The sequence below is a fragment of the Nematolebias whitei genome, chromosome 8, assembly GCF_014905685.2.
Source record: "Nematolebias whitei isolate Nwh7 chromosome 8, NemWhi1, whole genome shotgun sequence".
Classification (NCBI taxonomy): domain Eukaryota; kingdom Metazoa; phylum Chordata; class Actinopteri; order Cyprinodontiformes; family Rivulidae; genus Nematolebias; species Nematolebias whitei.
In genome coordinates this window covers 31,120,052-31,137,360 of record NC_056505.1, presented here as the reverse complement: position 1 = coordinate 31,137,360, position 17,309 = coordinate 31,120,052, and the positions used below count along the sequence as shown (strand labels likewise).

Sequence of the window (17,309 nt, the reverse complement as noted above, 5' to 3'; positions counted from 1 at the left end):
ATATATATATATATACACACACACACACATGCATACATATATATACGTACAAAGCTAATGGTATTTCATCCAGAGCTAATTCAATTAAATTCAAAAATACTTTATTAATCCCAAAGAGAAATTAAATGTTGTAACTCATCATCTTCGTTTCATTAAGAGATGTTATAGATGCTGATGGCTGTAGGCAAGAAGGATCTTTTGTAAAGGTCCGCCCCAAAATGGATCTGAAGAAACTGGCTGCAGATGCCATCCAATCTGTCCACCCAGACTCGGCTGGCCTCTCGGTTCCTCCGAGCTGCAGGATCTCTCGAATGTTGGGAGGAATGATGACGACCCCAGAGCGATGGCCACTCCTCCCAGCAGCCTGCTGAGCTCCTTGTCGCTGCAGACAGCGGGCTGCAGGTGTCGGGGGACGAGCCCAATCTTTCTGGTGTCACAAGACATGTTTCTTGCTAGTTCCAGGATTTCAGTGGTTTGGCACTCGAGCATAGCTGGCAGGGAGATGGGAATGCATCCACGGCACCTCCTTTTCAACTCATTTGAGATTTGGCGCTGTAGCTGAGATATCATTTGCGCTTTTCAGATGTTAATCAGCTGCTCCTGATTGTAGAAAACCACCTTATTTTTATGGTTACGCATCATAACAAATGTCCAAAGTAAAAAAAAGTTTCAGTAAAAATCCTTCCAGCTGCACAGCATCTGATATCAGAGGAAATAATCATCCAAAAAATGTGACTTACATCCAGCAAAAGAGGAAGTAAAGTTTCCAAAAGTAAAATCTCAGAATGAATGTAACAGAGCTACTCCAACATGCAGCCACCCCAAATGGCGCAATTCAAAATATATGAAATATATACTCATATAATATATATTACGTTAGCTCCAGACCAAATTGCGTAAGCTCCTGAGCTAATTTATTTATTTGCTTCAGAGCTATATATTTATAACATTAGTTCTAGGCCAGGGCAATTCAACTAAATCCCTCAGGGGGTCACAGTTACCGAAAGCCATGAACTCAGGGGCTGAACATCCAGCAGTCATTATCATTAAGTAAGTTTGTTTTACGGTTTAAAATCTAGTTTTATTTAAATATAAACCTATTGGTAGGCCGAACTGAGCTCACCCGTGGGCCTGATTTGGATCTTGGGCAGCCAGTTGAATAGCCCTGATCTAGACTAATAGTGATAGCTCCAGTGCTAATAAACTAAACATCAAAAGTTGATCATGTTTGATCGTTTCCACTCATATAGTGCATAAGGACTAAAACAAAATATAACTTTATTGTCAATATCGATACTAACGTTAGTATTGATCGATATCTGTGGAAAACTATTGATGCTGTAGTTTCACATTTCCAGTATAGTCTGCTGTGGTTTCTCCTGTACTGCTTCCATGTGCCTCTCTTCTCACTGTAAACCTTTGTGTGCAGGGTTCCAACCACGGAGCCTAGGACTAGTACCTGGCCTTGGACTATTAGGAACCATATACAAAGAATAAAAAGGTTTTTTTTTCCATTTCTATTTCTGTTAGTCTGCATGGTATTTTATTTTGAGAATCAATCAATTCCGTCCTGCACAATATTAGTGCTTGCTTCACTCAGTTGCTGTATTTTTTTCTTGTATTAGTAAGCTCTCAAACTAACTTAGGCAAAAATTAATAAAAAACGTAGCTGGAGAGCTTTTTGAAAAAAGGTCTAATGATGAGACAAAAGGCTCCACCACTGCAGTGTTTCCCCTACTGTTATACAAGCAGGGTGCCCCACCCTGTCAACAGAACAGAGCACCCTGCCTACCGAACTGCACCCAACCACCCACCCCCCGACATTTGCTGGCAATGATGTATCGCTAAGCTAGTAGCGTGCAATACAAACGCGCTAGCTAAAAAGCTACATAGATAGCACTGTTTCTTTCAGGCAGTCTACCTCCCACCTCCACCACTGCTCTAAAACTGTTGGTCCAAACAGCGCGTAACACAGACATGTCTCTCCCTACACACCCCACACCCCCTCGACAAAAGTCACGGAAGATATGAGCGCCCTGCCAAGGCAAGGAAACGAGGGGAAACACTGGTCAAGTTATAACTTTTTATCTTGACAATTTGTGTTTTAGGCTCCTCAAAAACATCTGTATGTCATTGTCCCAGGATGCATGGCGCTGGTCAGGGGCGGGCTGGCCTTAGGGAGGTTCGAGAGGATTTTCTAACAGCTGGTCAGTTCCAGGCCAAACCGGCCGGTAGTGATTGGTACTTTTTTCTTTTCTTTAAAAACTCTGCTGCGCCCTCGTGTCCACAGGTGTCAATCAAACGTCACATGCAAACAGCCCCTCCCAATTTGAAAAAGAAAAAGCAAGAAGGGAGAGTGGGCCGCTAACATGTTAAAAAGAAAGGAGAAAAAGATGGGTGGAGCAGAAAGACTAAGGAAAAAGAAAAGGAAAAGTTAGTGCAGGATGCAACCAAATATGTTAAAATAGCAGAAATTTTCATGCTTGGGGGGGGGGGGGGGGGGGGTCACGTGACTAAAGTCAGCCAGGACAGTAGGACAGTGATAACACAGGATCGAGCAGCATGAAGACAGCAAGCAGTGCCTACATGGACCTATCATCATCCCAGTGTTGGCATGCAGTGTATTTGGGTTTGTGGATGTGTTCTGGACACACAGAACATTAAAGGAAGCCTGTCAGTATTGTTGCACCATAAGAACATAAAGCTTTCATCTGCTTCATCAACTAAAATTAAAATCAATCCATACTGACTGACCAGAAAAAGGCACGTTTCTTTATTGCAAAAGAAAACATATTTCAGGAAAGAGTCCATTTTCCTATATAGAGCTATTTTTATCAGCTCAAGAAAAATACATTGCAGTGACTAATTAATTTACTGTGTGTGTGTGTAGCACTTTTCTTATGTTGTATTTGTGTTATAAAACTTGTTGCTGTTATTGTCATTACTAGCTGAAAAGACCAGTGTCAGTGGAGTTGATGCAGAGGGACAGGATATTGCCAGTCATAGGAGTGAGGAGGAAGGGACAGATGAGGACGGAGAGGAGAAGGAGGTGGAGATGGAAGAGGAGGAGAGAAAGAGGCCCTGATGACTTCAGACAACAACACAGTTATAGACAGAGTTGCAGAGATCAGTGTACTGCTCAAGTTGTTAATGATGTAAGTTCTGACAGTTTCCTTTTGTTTGGGAGAATTATGATGTTATAAGTCTGTTTACCTTTGAAAGTTGTTTGTTGTTCCTTAATATTTGCTTTGATTTTTATAATAAGCTGCTTGTTTAATAAACTTTTATAAAATGATTTGTATTTTTTTATTTGGATAATTGAATACATACAAACATAAACAGTAGTTTTGATTATTCTGATGCATGATCAATAATCCAGATAGAAGAATGTACTGTACATGTTCCACGTGCATCTGTCATGGGATCAGATGAAAGTTAAGTCAGGTCCTCTGGATGGATATAAAAAAAACCAAAACAAAAAAAAAACTTATTGACATGTTTCCTCTTTAAATCGAAAAGACTTCATCAGTAATCAGAAGTTTTGACTGTTGAAAAAAAAAACCTGTTTTTATGCTGAAAATAAAGTATTCATGTTAAATTCACTCATTTATTCATGAATCAGGATATTCATGTTAAAGTTCTGGTTCCATGAGCATCTGTTGTAGGATCGGATAAAAGGCCTCTCCAAAACTCCCGGGCTGAATTTCAACCCGGCCTGGTGCTGGTAAAATAATGACAATGTTTTTAGATGAAAAATGTAATAAACAAATGCAATTCTTTTAAGTACTTAGTTTTCACGAGTCACAAACAACAACAACGTTTAGTAGAAAAGAGAAATAATAACATATTAGAGCTAATATGTGCAAATACTCAAAGATCCTGTTACATTAAAAAAACTGTTTATGTCGCACATTTTCTTAAAATTTGGAGTAAAGTTAAAACTTCATTAATGTAATGAATCGGTGTAATTCATTTACCTAACATTTTCAGTCAAGTTTTATGTCTATTTAAATCCTCAATTTTTTCCTCTGTTAATTCTGTTTGTTTTCCTATGAAGAATACACTTATGCTCCTCAACAACTACATGCTTCACTATGCTAAATTTATCTCTTAGTTGCTAAGGTATTTGTACAATGAGTCTTTCAACAAATGCCTGCAGAAGTCAAAGATGATGCCGACAGTACACTGAAAACAAACCCATTTAAATCGGAGAGTGGGATTTAAAACCTTAGGCCGTCATTCCGACAGGAACAGCACAGTGGTCATTTTCAATAGGCTTATTCAGCATTCATCATATTAAAGCATTTCTTGATATAGTCCAAAACATCAAAATAGCACAATTTAAACTTGAAAAGGTCTTACCAAAGTCTATGGAGGATGACATCCAGCCGATCTCAGGCAGGGAGACAAAAGCCAGCAAACCGAAGCCCACAAAGGAGCCAATCCCTGAGAAGAAGAAAAAGAGCCCCATGATGGCGCTCTGCATGGTCTTGGGGGCTGCAGAATAGGCAAACTCAAGACCTGCAAAAAGTAAAAATAAAAAACAAAAACACATAAAATAGTTGTGAAATTTTTAATGAAGAAAATGTGGAAATATTTTAAAGTGTCTATGGGGAAAGCTGTGATACTAATGTAATTAGTAATATACTTCTACATATGTTTTACTGATTGCACTGTTAAATTAGTATTTGTTTCAGTGGGACAGGGTAAGACAATGCACTGCAATTTAGTATCAGTCTTCATCCATCTTTTTGTAACATAATAGATTTATCTAACAGAGACAAATCCATTAATGTGTACAGGTTGAGGGAAAAGAAAAGGACTTCCTTAGCTGGTAATTTCCTGTGGCGGGACCATAGAGTTCTCTAAAACCACTAGACTGCACACCGCCCATTGGTTACACATGTGCCATCATGGAGAAGCTAAGATGTCATCCAAAACTGGCTACTCCTCACAGCCGACACCTGCCAACTGTTTAACAGAAAACCCTGCTGGTTCTGTGTCAAAAATTATTAATAACTATTATAACTTAATGTAATTGATATTTAATGTTTATTTATATTGCAATCATGTAAAACTGATATATGTATAAGGGAAATATATTTGGTATAACTAATGATGATCTAAACTAGACCCAAAGTCAGTGAATTATTAATAAATGATGCAATGATTCAAAGCTTTTTAGCTGGTTTAATAATTATGACTTGAACTAGTTGATGAATTTGAAGCAAACTTTTTTTATTGTGTAAATTTTGTAAATGCAGGCTAATTGCAGTGATCAGTGTCTAATGTATAGTTAAAACATATATTTTCAGAATTCATGCAAAGAGAGCAGATAATATATCCTGATGCATGCTCAATAATCCAGGTAGAAAAATCTAAAAAAGTTAAATCTGGTCCTCTGGACATTCAAAAAAACAAAACAAAGCAAATCAACAAAAAAATGTAGAAACGTTTCGTCTCATCCGAGAGACTTCCTCAGTCTGAGGAGCTGTTTTCAGCTCAGTCTCTTAAATAGCACCGTCTCAGAGTGGATCAACCAGTTTTGCTGCTGACTTTGATCAGCTGGTTTTGGTTGTCATATATATATATATATATATATATATATATATATATATTTTTTTTTTTTCCATAGTCAGCCCTTACTCTGCTATTTAGTCAAAATGCCAGGTGCAGACATTTGGTCTTTTTATTTTATTTTTTTTTTACTTGGTCATTTTATTAATGATGGATGTAACTGCAGTGACTCACAAGGTCACATGACCAGTGCACCCTCTAGTGTAGTGGGTGGGACGGACTGGAATCCAATCTATTTAGTTCATTTTACATACAGTAGTGCTTATTGTGTCATGACAGGTAAAAGTAGATAGATGTAAAATAAGCCAAGAGCCTGAGAAAAAATAAAAATCAGTTTTGGAGAAAAAAAAACAAATACAAATATCTTCTACCTAAAGTTAGGAGATAAGGACACATGAGGTTTTTACAGAGAGAATTACCTTTAATCACGAAATACATGTGTTTGTGTCCTAAGCTAACCTTTGAATAGAAACAAACCAGGGTTAATGTGTTTACTATGTCTGTCCCAGAGTGCAAAGATTGGTGAGAGGTTCCAGTGAACAGCTCAGCACTGCAACAAGACCATCACAAACTAGCACAGCAACATTATGCTAAACTCTGCCGTTTTCTGTCCGTGACAACATTCTGATATCAAAGTGATGCCTGTGGCTTTCAGTACAGAGAAAATGGACAACTACACCTTTCTGACCAAAAGGATTATTCAAGAGAAAAGCTACATCTAGAAGTTCATACAGTCACTATATTTATATCTTTTTACCTCCAACTCAGTTCTTACTTTACTTTTTGAAAACATATAGTCAACTTTTCTAATGCATTGCTTAATAAAATCATAAAGGGGAATAGTTTTGTTTAATTACTTAAAGGAAATAGACTGACTTGCTAAGGAAAGAAATCCCCGCTGCAAGACTGATGACTGCAGTATGGAAGTCAATGGCAGTGGGGGTTTTAAACAAATTTATTCAAAAAGAACACGGCAAAGGGGAAATATTCCTCTCCACCAGACAAATGTCATAAGTCTGTCAGCCAATTTTCTTTGAAGCAAGCCCTGTGGGATAGTATGGACTGAGAGCACATTTATTTTAAACACCCTCGAAGCTTTGCGAGTCGGGATTTGGCTTTCATACGGACCCTGTTCTATGAAAGATAATTTTAGTCTTTTCCAAGCAGCCTGAATAAAGGGATATCTAATGCTCAAAATTCAAGTTTTCAAGGATTTCAAATTAAAGAATGGTAAAATTTAATTTTCATATAAAAATAAAACATACCACGTAGGGACTAAAAAATTATTTGAATAATCTGAGGAAAAAAAACAACTAATATTTATGGCTCAGTATTCCCTCTTAGTTTAGAAAAAGAGCATGTGTCAGCATATGGAATTGCCCACATCATCAGGCTCCATTGTACAGTAGTCCCTCACCACTTCTCGGTTTGACTTAAACAGACTCGGTCTATCATGGTTTATGGATGTACAATTCATAATATTGCAGTGTACACACAAAAAAACAAACAAACAAAAAACACGCTGCCATTTTGTAGTTTTCTTTCATTAAGGGGCCGTTTACACGGCGCGTATTTTGAGTGCATCCGCTCCTTTCTCTCTGCGGATCTGCTGATCATTTACACGATACCAGTGGCCCCCCCTCTTTGAATCCGGAGGTTTCTGAACCCACCTTCCAGAGTGGAGGTTTTTCGCTGACCCCCCGCTGATGATGTAAACATCTCCCGCTGAGGCTTTGTGTTAAACCACATGTGCACACGCACGCGCGGACAGACGCTATATTTCTATCAACATGGCGGCGGATACACTGCTTTCAGAACCTCGACTGATGGAATATATTTTTAATCTCGTAGGTAATCTAGTTCAGATTCCAGGTGCTGTGACCAACATCTGTGTTGGAAGAGACACAATCTGATCCAGTTCTAATGTCGCTGTTTATAGAACGTGGCACGCGCACACGTCGCGCTGCACTATAACATAAATGTGCTAAATAATAACAGTTTAATAATATTAAACAGTATTTATGTTAGTGTGAGTGATATAATGAAGCTCTGAGCTAAATGAAGCTATCTGGACATTATGTAATTCAAATTTAAAATGATGCTTAACATGTAGCGTGAACACTAAAGGTGAAAATGAAGAAATCAGGTTTAATTTTTATTTATTTATTCAACACCACATACTGTATGTCACACAAACACTGATAATTATACTGAACACACTATTAAAACACATTAACTGAACTTGAATGGATTGAATAAAAGAAATGAGGGAAATTTAAAATAAATAGTTCATCCAACATCTCTCTTCAACGTCCTCCTGCCCTGCATATGGGCCGAGCCTTGGTCAGAACCGGTCCTCCTGGTGGGAGGACAGCTTCTTCTTCTTTCAGGAAAAATAAAAACTCAGTTGGTTGTTTTGTAACCAAAGTAAACACAAACTAACATTATTAAGAACGTTGATTTACCTGCTGTAAAACAGCTACTGATGATCACGGAGTAAAGTCCAACATTGACTCGGTTCTGGTCCACCCAGTGACCGGTGTGGAGCTGTTAGATGAAGCGATCCCGCTTGGCATCAAATCTGTCGACTCTTATCCAAAATCCAGCCAGAATCCAGCTTTAACTTGTTGTTACGTTACGTTGTTGTTAGCTGGTTAGCACAGAGGAAAACAACGTACCGAGGCAGCACGCATGCGCATTAGTGAAGGTACAAAATTCACAGTGCCATCTAATGGCCCGGCATGGTAACTACAGCGGATTCGGGAGGGCGGGGGGGAATCCTCCGGATGCATGTAAAGCCAAAATGCGACTGTGTCAACGCAAATCTTTTCCTCTAATTAACATATGAAAAAAACCTATGTTTCCCCCCATCGTGTCCATGTAAATAGGACCTAAGTATACACTGTTTTGCCAGTCTAAAGAACTGCATTACCCAAAAGCCATCAGTTCACTTCCCAGAAGTCACTGCTTCCAACCGCTGCGTTCTGAAAATGGAGGGAAAGTTTTGCAACTTAAAGTCAGAAGTTCTGTAAGGATAAGCTCACAGGACTGACAGGAAAGTATCAAATAATCCTGAAGTTGAACTCATTCTTCAAGTTGTATCTTCATTGCCGAGTAGGTGGGCTGCAGTTGGACTCAGTGTGACCCGGATCCTGGGGGCTGTAGAAAACAGACCGCAGTGGGGTTTGGTCTGGTTCTGGTCGCCCGGTGCTTGTCCAGACTGGGCCAGAGTGGAGGACTAAATCCTGGACAGCCTTGCACACGGGGCGTCCTTCCTGGAGTGGCAGCAAGCGCACATCAACCTGGATGGGGTGGTGGGTTTCGGTCATGCTGCACTGGGACTTTTTTCATCTCTCAGTTTGGACCGGAACCAAGCCGTTCCTGTTCTGTAGAGCCTGGTAGTAAAATTTAGTAGCTACATATAGAGTACTGTACGTATGTTGTTAAAATGATATCGGTTTAAGAGTTTAGAACACTGCAAGAGTGTGGGAAGGGTTCATAAAGTATTAAAATATATAAAATAAACATAATATTGCTAACGTTATATAACGTTGAAGAGGAAGAAAATACAGACAGAGACTATAAACAGCTGAACACCATGTAAAAAGTCAAAATCCTACTGCTGTCTGTGAGGATACAGAAGGAAGGAAAAGGCCTACAGCTAATAGAAAAGTTCACGAAATTTACCAGCAATCGTGTTTCTGAAAAGCACTAACTCTGCTAATCCAATGAAGAATTATATTTCCATTGTCCAATTTATTTATCAAATTGTGCATCTAAAATTACACATCTCTGTCAAGAAATCTTGCATTATGGTGTAGGGCTGGGCCATATTTCGTTCACGATAATACCGGTAAAAAAAAGCTTGCCTGGGCAAATAAATTATAGCATGATATGCTAATTTCATGACGTAATATGTCAAGCGCCCCACCCCGTTAACAGAACCGAGTGCACCGAATGACCAAACCAAATTGCGCACCCCCTGTCCACCTGTTGGTACTGGCGTGACGCTAATTAGTTGCGTGCATTACTAGCTAGCTAAAAAACTAAAAACAAACAACGTGCTGCAGGTACAGGCAGCTCAACTGTCTCTCCCTTCCCCCCACTCCGCTCTGAGCTGCCGATGCAGGCGCAGCTCTCGGCTGAGTCTCCCCCGCTCTAAACTGCCGGTACAAACACGCGCAGGTCTTTCTCTTGAGTTCCACAGTTCATGGACCAAGAACAGAGTCAGGTGATGAAAGACAAAGCATCAGAGAAATGAATCATTCCTACAGGAACAGAGGAAGCTGAAACACCAACAAGCTTCAGGGTCAGCTGATCACCTTGTCAAGTTTTGGAAGTTACAGCTCATTTAAAGGCAACAGGAGGTGGCTTTGGTGGTTCTGGGCATTGACCTCTGCTGGCTGCGTGAAGGCTTCTGGGTGGCCTGTACCAGAGGGCGCACGTTACTAGCCTGGTGACCTGGTTGCTCCTGGGTGGGTTTGGGGTGGGAACGGGTTCAGGGCTCTGGGGGAGTGTCGCTCCTGGGCTGGGGTCCCGGCTTGACCCGGGGGTCTTGGAGGGTATGTTGTCGGGGTCTTGGGCCGGTGCATGCACCGGCGCCCGGCCCTGGCTTGGGGGCCCTGACTTGGGGGCCCTGACTTGGGGGCCCTGGCTTGGGGGCCCTTGGTGCGCTGGTGGGCTTTGGGGCCTCTACCATGGGGGGGTGATACTGTTGGTGGGGGGAGGATGGGCCATGGGAGGGGATGGGTGGATTCAGTCTGGGTGTCTTCTTGCCTGGCTGTGGTCTGGTGCTTGGCTGGGGGTCTGGGCTGTGGGTGGGGGGTATATTGGGGGCTCTCGCTCGGGTGGCTCTGCACTGTTGGCCCGGGGGTGTCTGGGCATGTTAGGTGTGTGCCCTCCCTTGCGTGGGGTACTCTCATTGTGGGTGTTGCTGTGGTGGACTGGTCGGTTCTTTTGTGGGGGTGGGGGTGCGCTCTCGGTCGTCGTGGTGCATTATCTGTGGCTGTTAGGACACTCCTGGCTGATTATCGCTGTTGGAATTTGGTGGCTTCTTTGGTCGAGGGGCTGGGTGTTGAGCTGGGGATTGGGTTGGGGGGTCTAGACTGTCTCAGGGGGGTTGGGTCGCTGGCCCCGGTTCTGGTCGGTCCTCGGGGCTATGTGCCAATCCATGGCCTGGGTCCCTGGTGGTGCGGCTGCTTCCTGCTCCTGGAAGGATGTACTGGAGCCTCCCACCCCTGGTAGATCTCAGAGAATGGGGGTGCCTATTGGGGTCAGTGGGGGAGCTGACCCCCTGGGAGGGCACTGCCACCTCAGTTCTTCCTCCCTATCCCGACATCTTCCTCTGCTTACTCTTATCACACCACCACTCAAGCAGGGCCTTGGGGTTCAGGTGCACTACTGAGATGTGGGGAGGAGCCTCCATCTCCATGGGTCGTGGAGACCTGGGCTCCAATTTTATTAAACAACCTAGACACTCAAATATAACATTCTCACGACATATGCATATATAGGGTCTGGAGTGGGCACACAGTGGCATATAGGTGGTAGGATGTCTAATCATTCTCACCTCTGGGACCTGTGCCCACTCTCATATGTAGCATGTAGACATTTAGGTTTCTGGGCAAGGGTTGGGGAGGTGAATGGGCACTGCCTGCTCTCTGGGGAAGGGGTGGGTCTGTGCTGGTCGCCACCTCTTCCCCCCCCCATTTTAAACGCACTATATAACAACATGCATCAACACGTTATTTGAGTGGGAGGAGAGAGGAGTGGGGTCTTCAGGTTAATTTATATATATATGTATATATATATATATTTATTTACTTTTTCTTAAACCCTCGTTTTCCGTTTGACATTTGGGGTCGGGCAGGGTGGGGGGTAGGCTGCCTGGTTGGGGTCTGGGCTGTGGGTGAGCGTTGGGCCTTGGGGGGGCAACTGGGGATGGGGCCGGCGCTCCGGTTCTCCCTGGGTTGTTTGGATCTTTTGATCAGGGTTCCTGGTTGCGATGGCCGGCCCTTTGGCTGGGGTGGCTGCCGGGTTACGGCGGGGGGTCGGCTGTGGTTTTGTGTGTGCGGTCATTGGTGAAGTATGGCAGCAGTCGTGGGCGTGGCTTCGCTTTGACGGAGTGCTGGCTGGTCGGCCTGACATGACATTCACGGTGGGGTGTGCTGTGTGTGTGTGGGGGAGTGCATAGGTGGTATGCCGGGCTTCTCCGGGCCTGTGGTGTGGGGATGATGGGGTGCCTGATCTTTGGTGCGCTGGGCCGGCCTTCCTCAGCCTGGGGCCGACTTGCGGTCGCTGTCGGGTGGGTGGGGCGCATGGACGGCCTGACAGAGGCTCTGTCAGGCTGTCTCTGTGTGCCTGTTTATGGCTCGGGTTGGGTTTTAGGTGGTCCCCTCTCAATGTGGGCCTCCCATTTAATGTGGGGTCTACTTCCCCCTGTCGTGCTCCCCTCCAGTGGTGGGCCCCCCTGCCGCCGGTGCATTGGAAGCTCTCCGCATCTGGGGCTGGGCGGTGGGGTGTGTGCAGGTCCACCCTGGTGGCTACCTGCCGGGGCCTGGGTGCCCTGGCTCTGTCGGGACTCTGTTGGGGGGTGGTATGACCTCGGGACCCGGTGTCCATGGCCGGATCTACTCTGGAGGGGCGGGTTGCCAGCGGGGCCTGTGGACTCGTCGCTGCAGCCTCCTGGGGTTTCTGCATTGTGGTTGCTGGGGATCACCCGGGGCTTCCCTTTGCTTCTCTCTCTGGGGGGTGCGGGTGTCCCTGTTGGGGGACTCCCGGAGCTCCGGGACCGCTGCAAGTCTGTGGCTCCGGTCTTCCCTTTGTTACCATCGTGTCCTGTGGGGAGGGGTCTGTGGGTCCCCACATCCACTATTGAACATTGTAGTGAACTCGGCCTCCGGTCAAGACCTGCCTCTGAAGACCTTCATGGGACAGGAACTGTTATTTCATTGATTTGAATCCAGAAATACAAATTAGCTCATCCAGAGACTTTCTAAGTGTATCCTGAACTAATCAATTGAAAGAACACTCTCTTTTTTATGTTATCATTACTATTTTTACAATGTCTTGATAATCAAAAGTGTGTTTGGTTCAAACCATTTTAAATGTTGAAGTGAACCACTCATTTTAAATCAACTGTGAAACAGTATTAATGATTTTTAATCCTCATTCAAAGTAGAAATCAAGTTAAATGTCTGTTACAAAGTAATTATGCATTTTGATCTTCTGTCTGAAATGAGAAGTAGTGATGTCGGTCGAAAGTCAGAAAGAAGTTATTAGAACGAAGTGGATTGTTTTTAAACCTAGCAGACGGTAAATAAGAAGCTACTGGCATCTGCTTCCTCCCACTTCGCCATAACATGTCTTCTGTCTGTACGGGACGTTTCTAAAACATTCCTGCTGTTTTCTTGACTTGTAGTGACCCTCTGACGTCACTAAAACCACACCCCTGTTGGTTCTTTCAACCAATCAGGACTTCCTAAAAGTGACCGGAAGCAGAACTCTTTAAAAGTCGACACTTCCTAGTTCCAGTTAGTTCTGGGGGAAGAACAGAAGTTCTAGTGGGGAGAAGTTCGAGTGCTGGAGAACAGAAGTTCTGAGTTCCTCTGAGTCTTCTCAGAGTCCCGTTAGTTCTTCTGGTTCTGATGGAGTTCGGCTGGAGTTCCTGTCGGAGCCACGATGCCTCGCTATGGCTCCACCCGGTGAATGCCCTATAACTGCTGAGGAAGTTTGTTCTGTGGAACGAATTATCTCACGACTTCTGCCGAGTCGCAGCCGCCCTGAGGAGACGCTGAAAGGTAGCGTGCCAGGGACCTCTTGACCGCAGCTGATTCATCCTTTCTCTCCATTCAAACTCCTTCATTTCCCATCTTTAAAACTCTTCTATCTTGCCAGTAAAAAGATAAGCTAAAAGTCTGCAGATATTAATTTAAGATCTAAGGATATGTCTGTTGTTTTTATTAAGTAAAACGTGCCAAGTTTTATTAATCAGAGCTGATCGGAATAATCAAGTGTACAATGTTTTGATGTTAAATTATGATTCTGTTAATAAATGACCACATTCATTTTGATGGGTCAAAGAAAATTAACGTCTCATGTCACTGATTAGACCATCTCCAACACAGTACCTCTGTCACATATCTGTCAAGTAGCTCGAAAAAGAGAGAGCCCGTTATTAAATATTGATTGTAGTGGAGCTCCTAAGCTAAACTAACCCTACATCACTACAACATTTTTATGGAGAAACCTTATAGTGATAAGCATGCTCACACAGGTGTTTAGATTCAGGTGTTTATCAGATACACACTCAATTGGGTTGTGGAGGCCCCTAAATATATCTTGCATTACCATGTATTGTATAAAATACTTTCTAATGATGCTATAAGTATCGTTATATATCTTGTTTGTTGTTGTGGTTTCTCGGTGCTGTCTTGTTTTTTTTGTTTTTTTCCTTTAAGCAGGTCTAGAGTCAGACTTCAATGATGTTGATTTGTGTTCTCTTTATCCCTCTCTCTCTCCTCTATTCCTATCTCCTTCTTTACATTTTAACTCTTCTCTCACTTTTCTGCTTTGTTATCTTCTTTGCTTTTCATCCCCGTGTCCATTACATCTGAAACAAGCCCAAAGCAAATTCTAATAAAATTTAATTTTCATATCAAGTGGAGCATTAAGGCCAGCCATAATGCTCTGCTTGTGAAAGTAAACCTGTTGGGCATCACTTTGACACTCAGACAATAATTCTGTCACAATGCCGGACAGGACAAGGGAGAATATATATATATATATTTTTAAAAGGCAACATATTTTTGTTGTATGTTACATTTATGCTCAACAGCTTTTAAGCTTCATTTTATTCAGTTATTTTGGGAAACTTCACCTGCACTTTAGTTTTTATGGTGGATTTTGTTGATCTATATTTTGTGCAGACGTTTTCAATCTAAATAACAGAAGGATCATTTTTATTTTTTATTTGGAGATTGAATACTTTACTAAATAAAGTAATTTCAGTAAAATTAACCCTTGTTGTATTTTTTGTTTTTATATAATACTGCAAAGCAACATAAGCTAATTTTGACAAATGAATAACTATGATTTCTGTTTTTTTATTATTTTTTTATTTGTTATGTCACAAAATTTATTGTTATAGCCAGAATGCTCTGAAATATCACAATATTTTATTTGAGCCATATCGCCCACCCCTATTATGTTGCAACATTTAGTAAATGCTATTGTAAATTCTCAGTCAACCGGAACATGGTAAACCCATAAAAATAGAAAACTAAACATTAAGGATGTTTCCCTTCCCATCCAGCAAGCGTTCTTAATTCAAAAATTGAGAAATGCAACACTAAAAACTGTATGAGAAGATAAAGTTTGATCAAAGGTTTATGAGTAGCTTCACACTGATAAGAACATTTATTCTACTGAAAAAGCAGCAACAGAAACATTTTGAATTGTAGACAAACACGAGTCCAGTGAGAAGTGGGTTACGAGTGCTGTAATTCTAAAAGAATGTTCTTTCTTTTGTAGTTTTCAAGAAAAATAATTTGCTTTATTTTGCAGGAAATAGCTTAATGTTATTTATAATAGATACTCTTAGCCATTTGAAGATGTTAAATCAGAAAAGAACAAACAGGCAAAGGATGGCAATGAAAACCGAACATTTTAAAACCTTGTCTCCAACAATATTACAATGCTGTATGAAAATACAAACAAAAGCCTTCAATAATTTAATTTCCAATAAATCAAACTCTATATTTAACTGATAAAGATGTTGTAAAATGCTGGAACAAAATCATGACTTTTTTTTTTTAAAGAAGTACATATTTGCTCTTTTCATTCTGATGTCAGCAGATGATGCAACATTGTGGTTATGCGCTCCACAGTCTTCTATCACCTCTTCTTTAAACAAAACTCTTAAAGTGTCGGGGAACTGAGGAGATGAGTCCTTTTGGATGTGAAATCCCTTTTTTATATTTTGCTTGATATAGAATTTCGGCTGCTGAACAATTTGGATCCTTCTTGTTTTTTTTACATTTTTTCTGGGTAACAGTTTAAAACTATGGCTAAATCAATTTAACAAACAAAGCAAGCAAAAACAGAGAACATATAATAACATATTTTTTTAATTTAAACTACTACAAATTACACCTTTCACAGTAAAAGTACTGCATACGACAACTTTTACACCCATCTACAAACTATTACACAGCAATCTATAGCAATGGAATGAATATTTAAAGATCTTTTATAACTTTAGACCTTGATTTGTGACCTTGATCTTGGAGCTGGGGTGATGAAAAGTGTATGAAACACCCCATCTGATGATGATGCATACGTGTATGAAGTTTCATTAAATTATCTTGAGTAGATCAGAAGTTAAGGGCGGGACAAAGAGAAAATTTACGGATGTACTACAGAAGTCCCTCATTTATCGCGGGGGATCTGTACCCTGAAGCCCCACGATAAGTGAAAAACTGCGTAGTAGGAATAGTAGGAATGAGGGGTGTAACGGTACACGTGTGTGTAACGGTACACGTGTGTGTAACGGTACACGTGGGTTTAACGGTACACGTGGGTGTAACGTACACGTGTGTGTAACGGTACGTGTGTGTAATGGTACACGTGGGTGTACTGAACCGTTTCGATATAGCATGTTCAGTTCACGTGCGTACCGTTTCAGTTATTTTTTCAATCATAAAATTTTATTAACAGGAGATTATGCACTGTGGAACTAATTCCTAAGCGTGTTTTAGCACGGCGCTATAGTCTCGCAGCGCACGTAGCATTAGCATTCTAGCATCTCGTTGCGGTCTCCTGTTTGGGAACATTATGGCTTTTTTGTTAAACAACAAGTGAACAAATCCAAAGCTGCGTGTCGACGTGGTTTCACGGAGAATGAATCTGCAGCAGCAACACGTCTAACTTGTTAACACTCTTGAAACAACATCATCAGAATGTGAACGTCTCTTCTACAGAATAGCAGCTTGGTTGGTGCAAAGACCAATAACAGCAGCATTTAAACAACCTTTATCAGGTCATTCAGATCGGTCCAGAGCAATAACACAAGCTGTAGAAGTTTTTAAAGCTCTGGATCTACGTCCGTATTCTGTTGTTGATGCGCAGGCTTTAAAATTATTATTTTTAAAAGTCTGTGACGACTGAACTCTGAATTTTTCCAGGGACAGGTGGGAGCAGGTCCAAGAGGTTGCGAGTAATGAGGCCAAACACAGCCACACTGCAAATTTAGCAAAGTGCTACCTCTCTATTCCTGCTACTGTTGTTAGTGAGCGGTTTTCGCCACCACTGGAGATAATGTCACTGCAACTAGATCCGTGCTTTTGACAGAAAATGAGGACAAGTTGGTCTTTTTGGCCAAAAACTTAAAACTTGATTAGTTAGATTGTAAACAGCCTGTTGCTGCTTACTGTTCTGGTTCTGACTATTATCATATTTATTAAGATTTTCATTAGTTAGTATAGTTTATTTATTGTAAAGAGTGCCGTTTCTTTAAAATGTCATCCAAATGGGTCGCTTTTATTTATTTTTATACAAACGTATTGTTGGCATATTTTCAAAATAAACATTTTGTAAATCTTTTTTTTATTTTGGCCTTTTTTGTACCGAAAATTAACTGAACCAAGACCTCCATGAAACTGAAATAAACCGAAATGTGATTTTAGCGTACCGTTACATCCCTAGTAGGAATAGTAGTACAAGTAGTAAATAGT

General features: G+C 41.6%; 1 protein-coding gene across 1 annotated transcript in view; it reads right to left on the bottom strand.

Annotated features, from left to right (window-relative positions):
• Positions 1-17,309, bottom strand: part of slc15a4 (solute carrier family 15 member 4) — a 56,825-nt gene that overhangs the window by 12,416 nt on the left and 27,100 nt on the right. Inside the window, exon 7 of the mRNA XM_037681186.1 lies at positions 4,363-4,521. Coding sequence (XP_037537114.1) covers positions 4,363-4,521 — 159 coding nt within the window. The remainder of the gene's footprint in view (positions 1-4,362; positions 4,522-17,309) is intronic.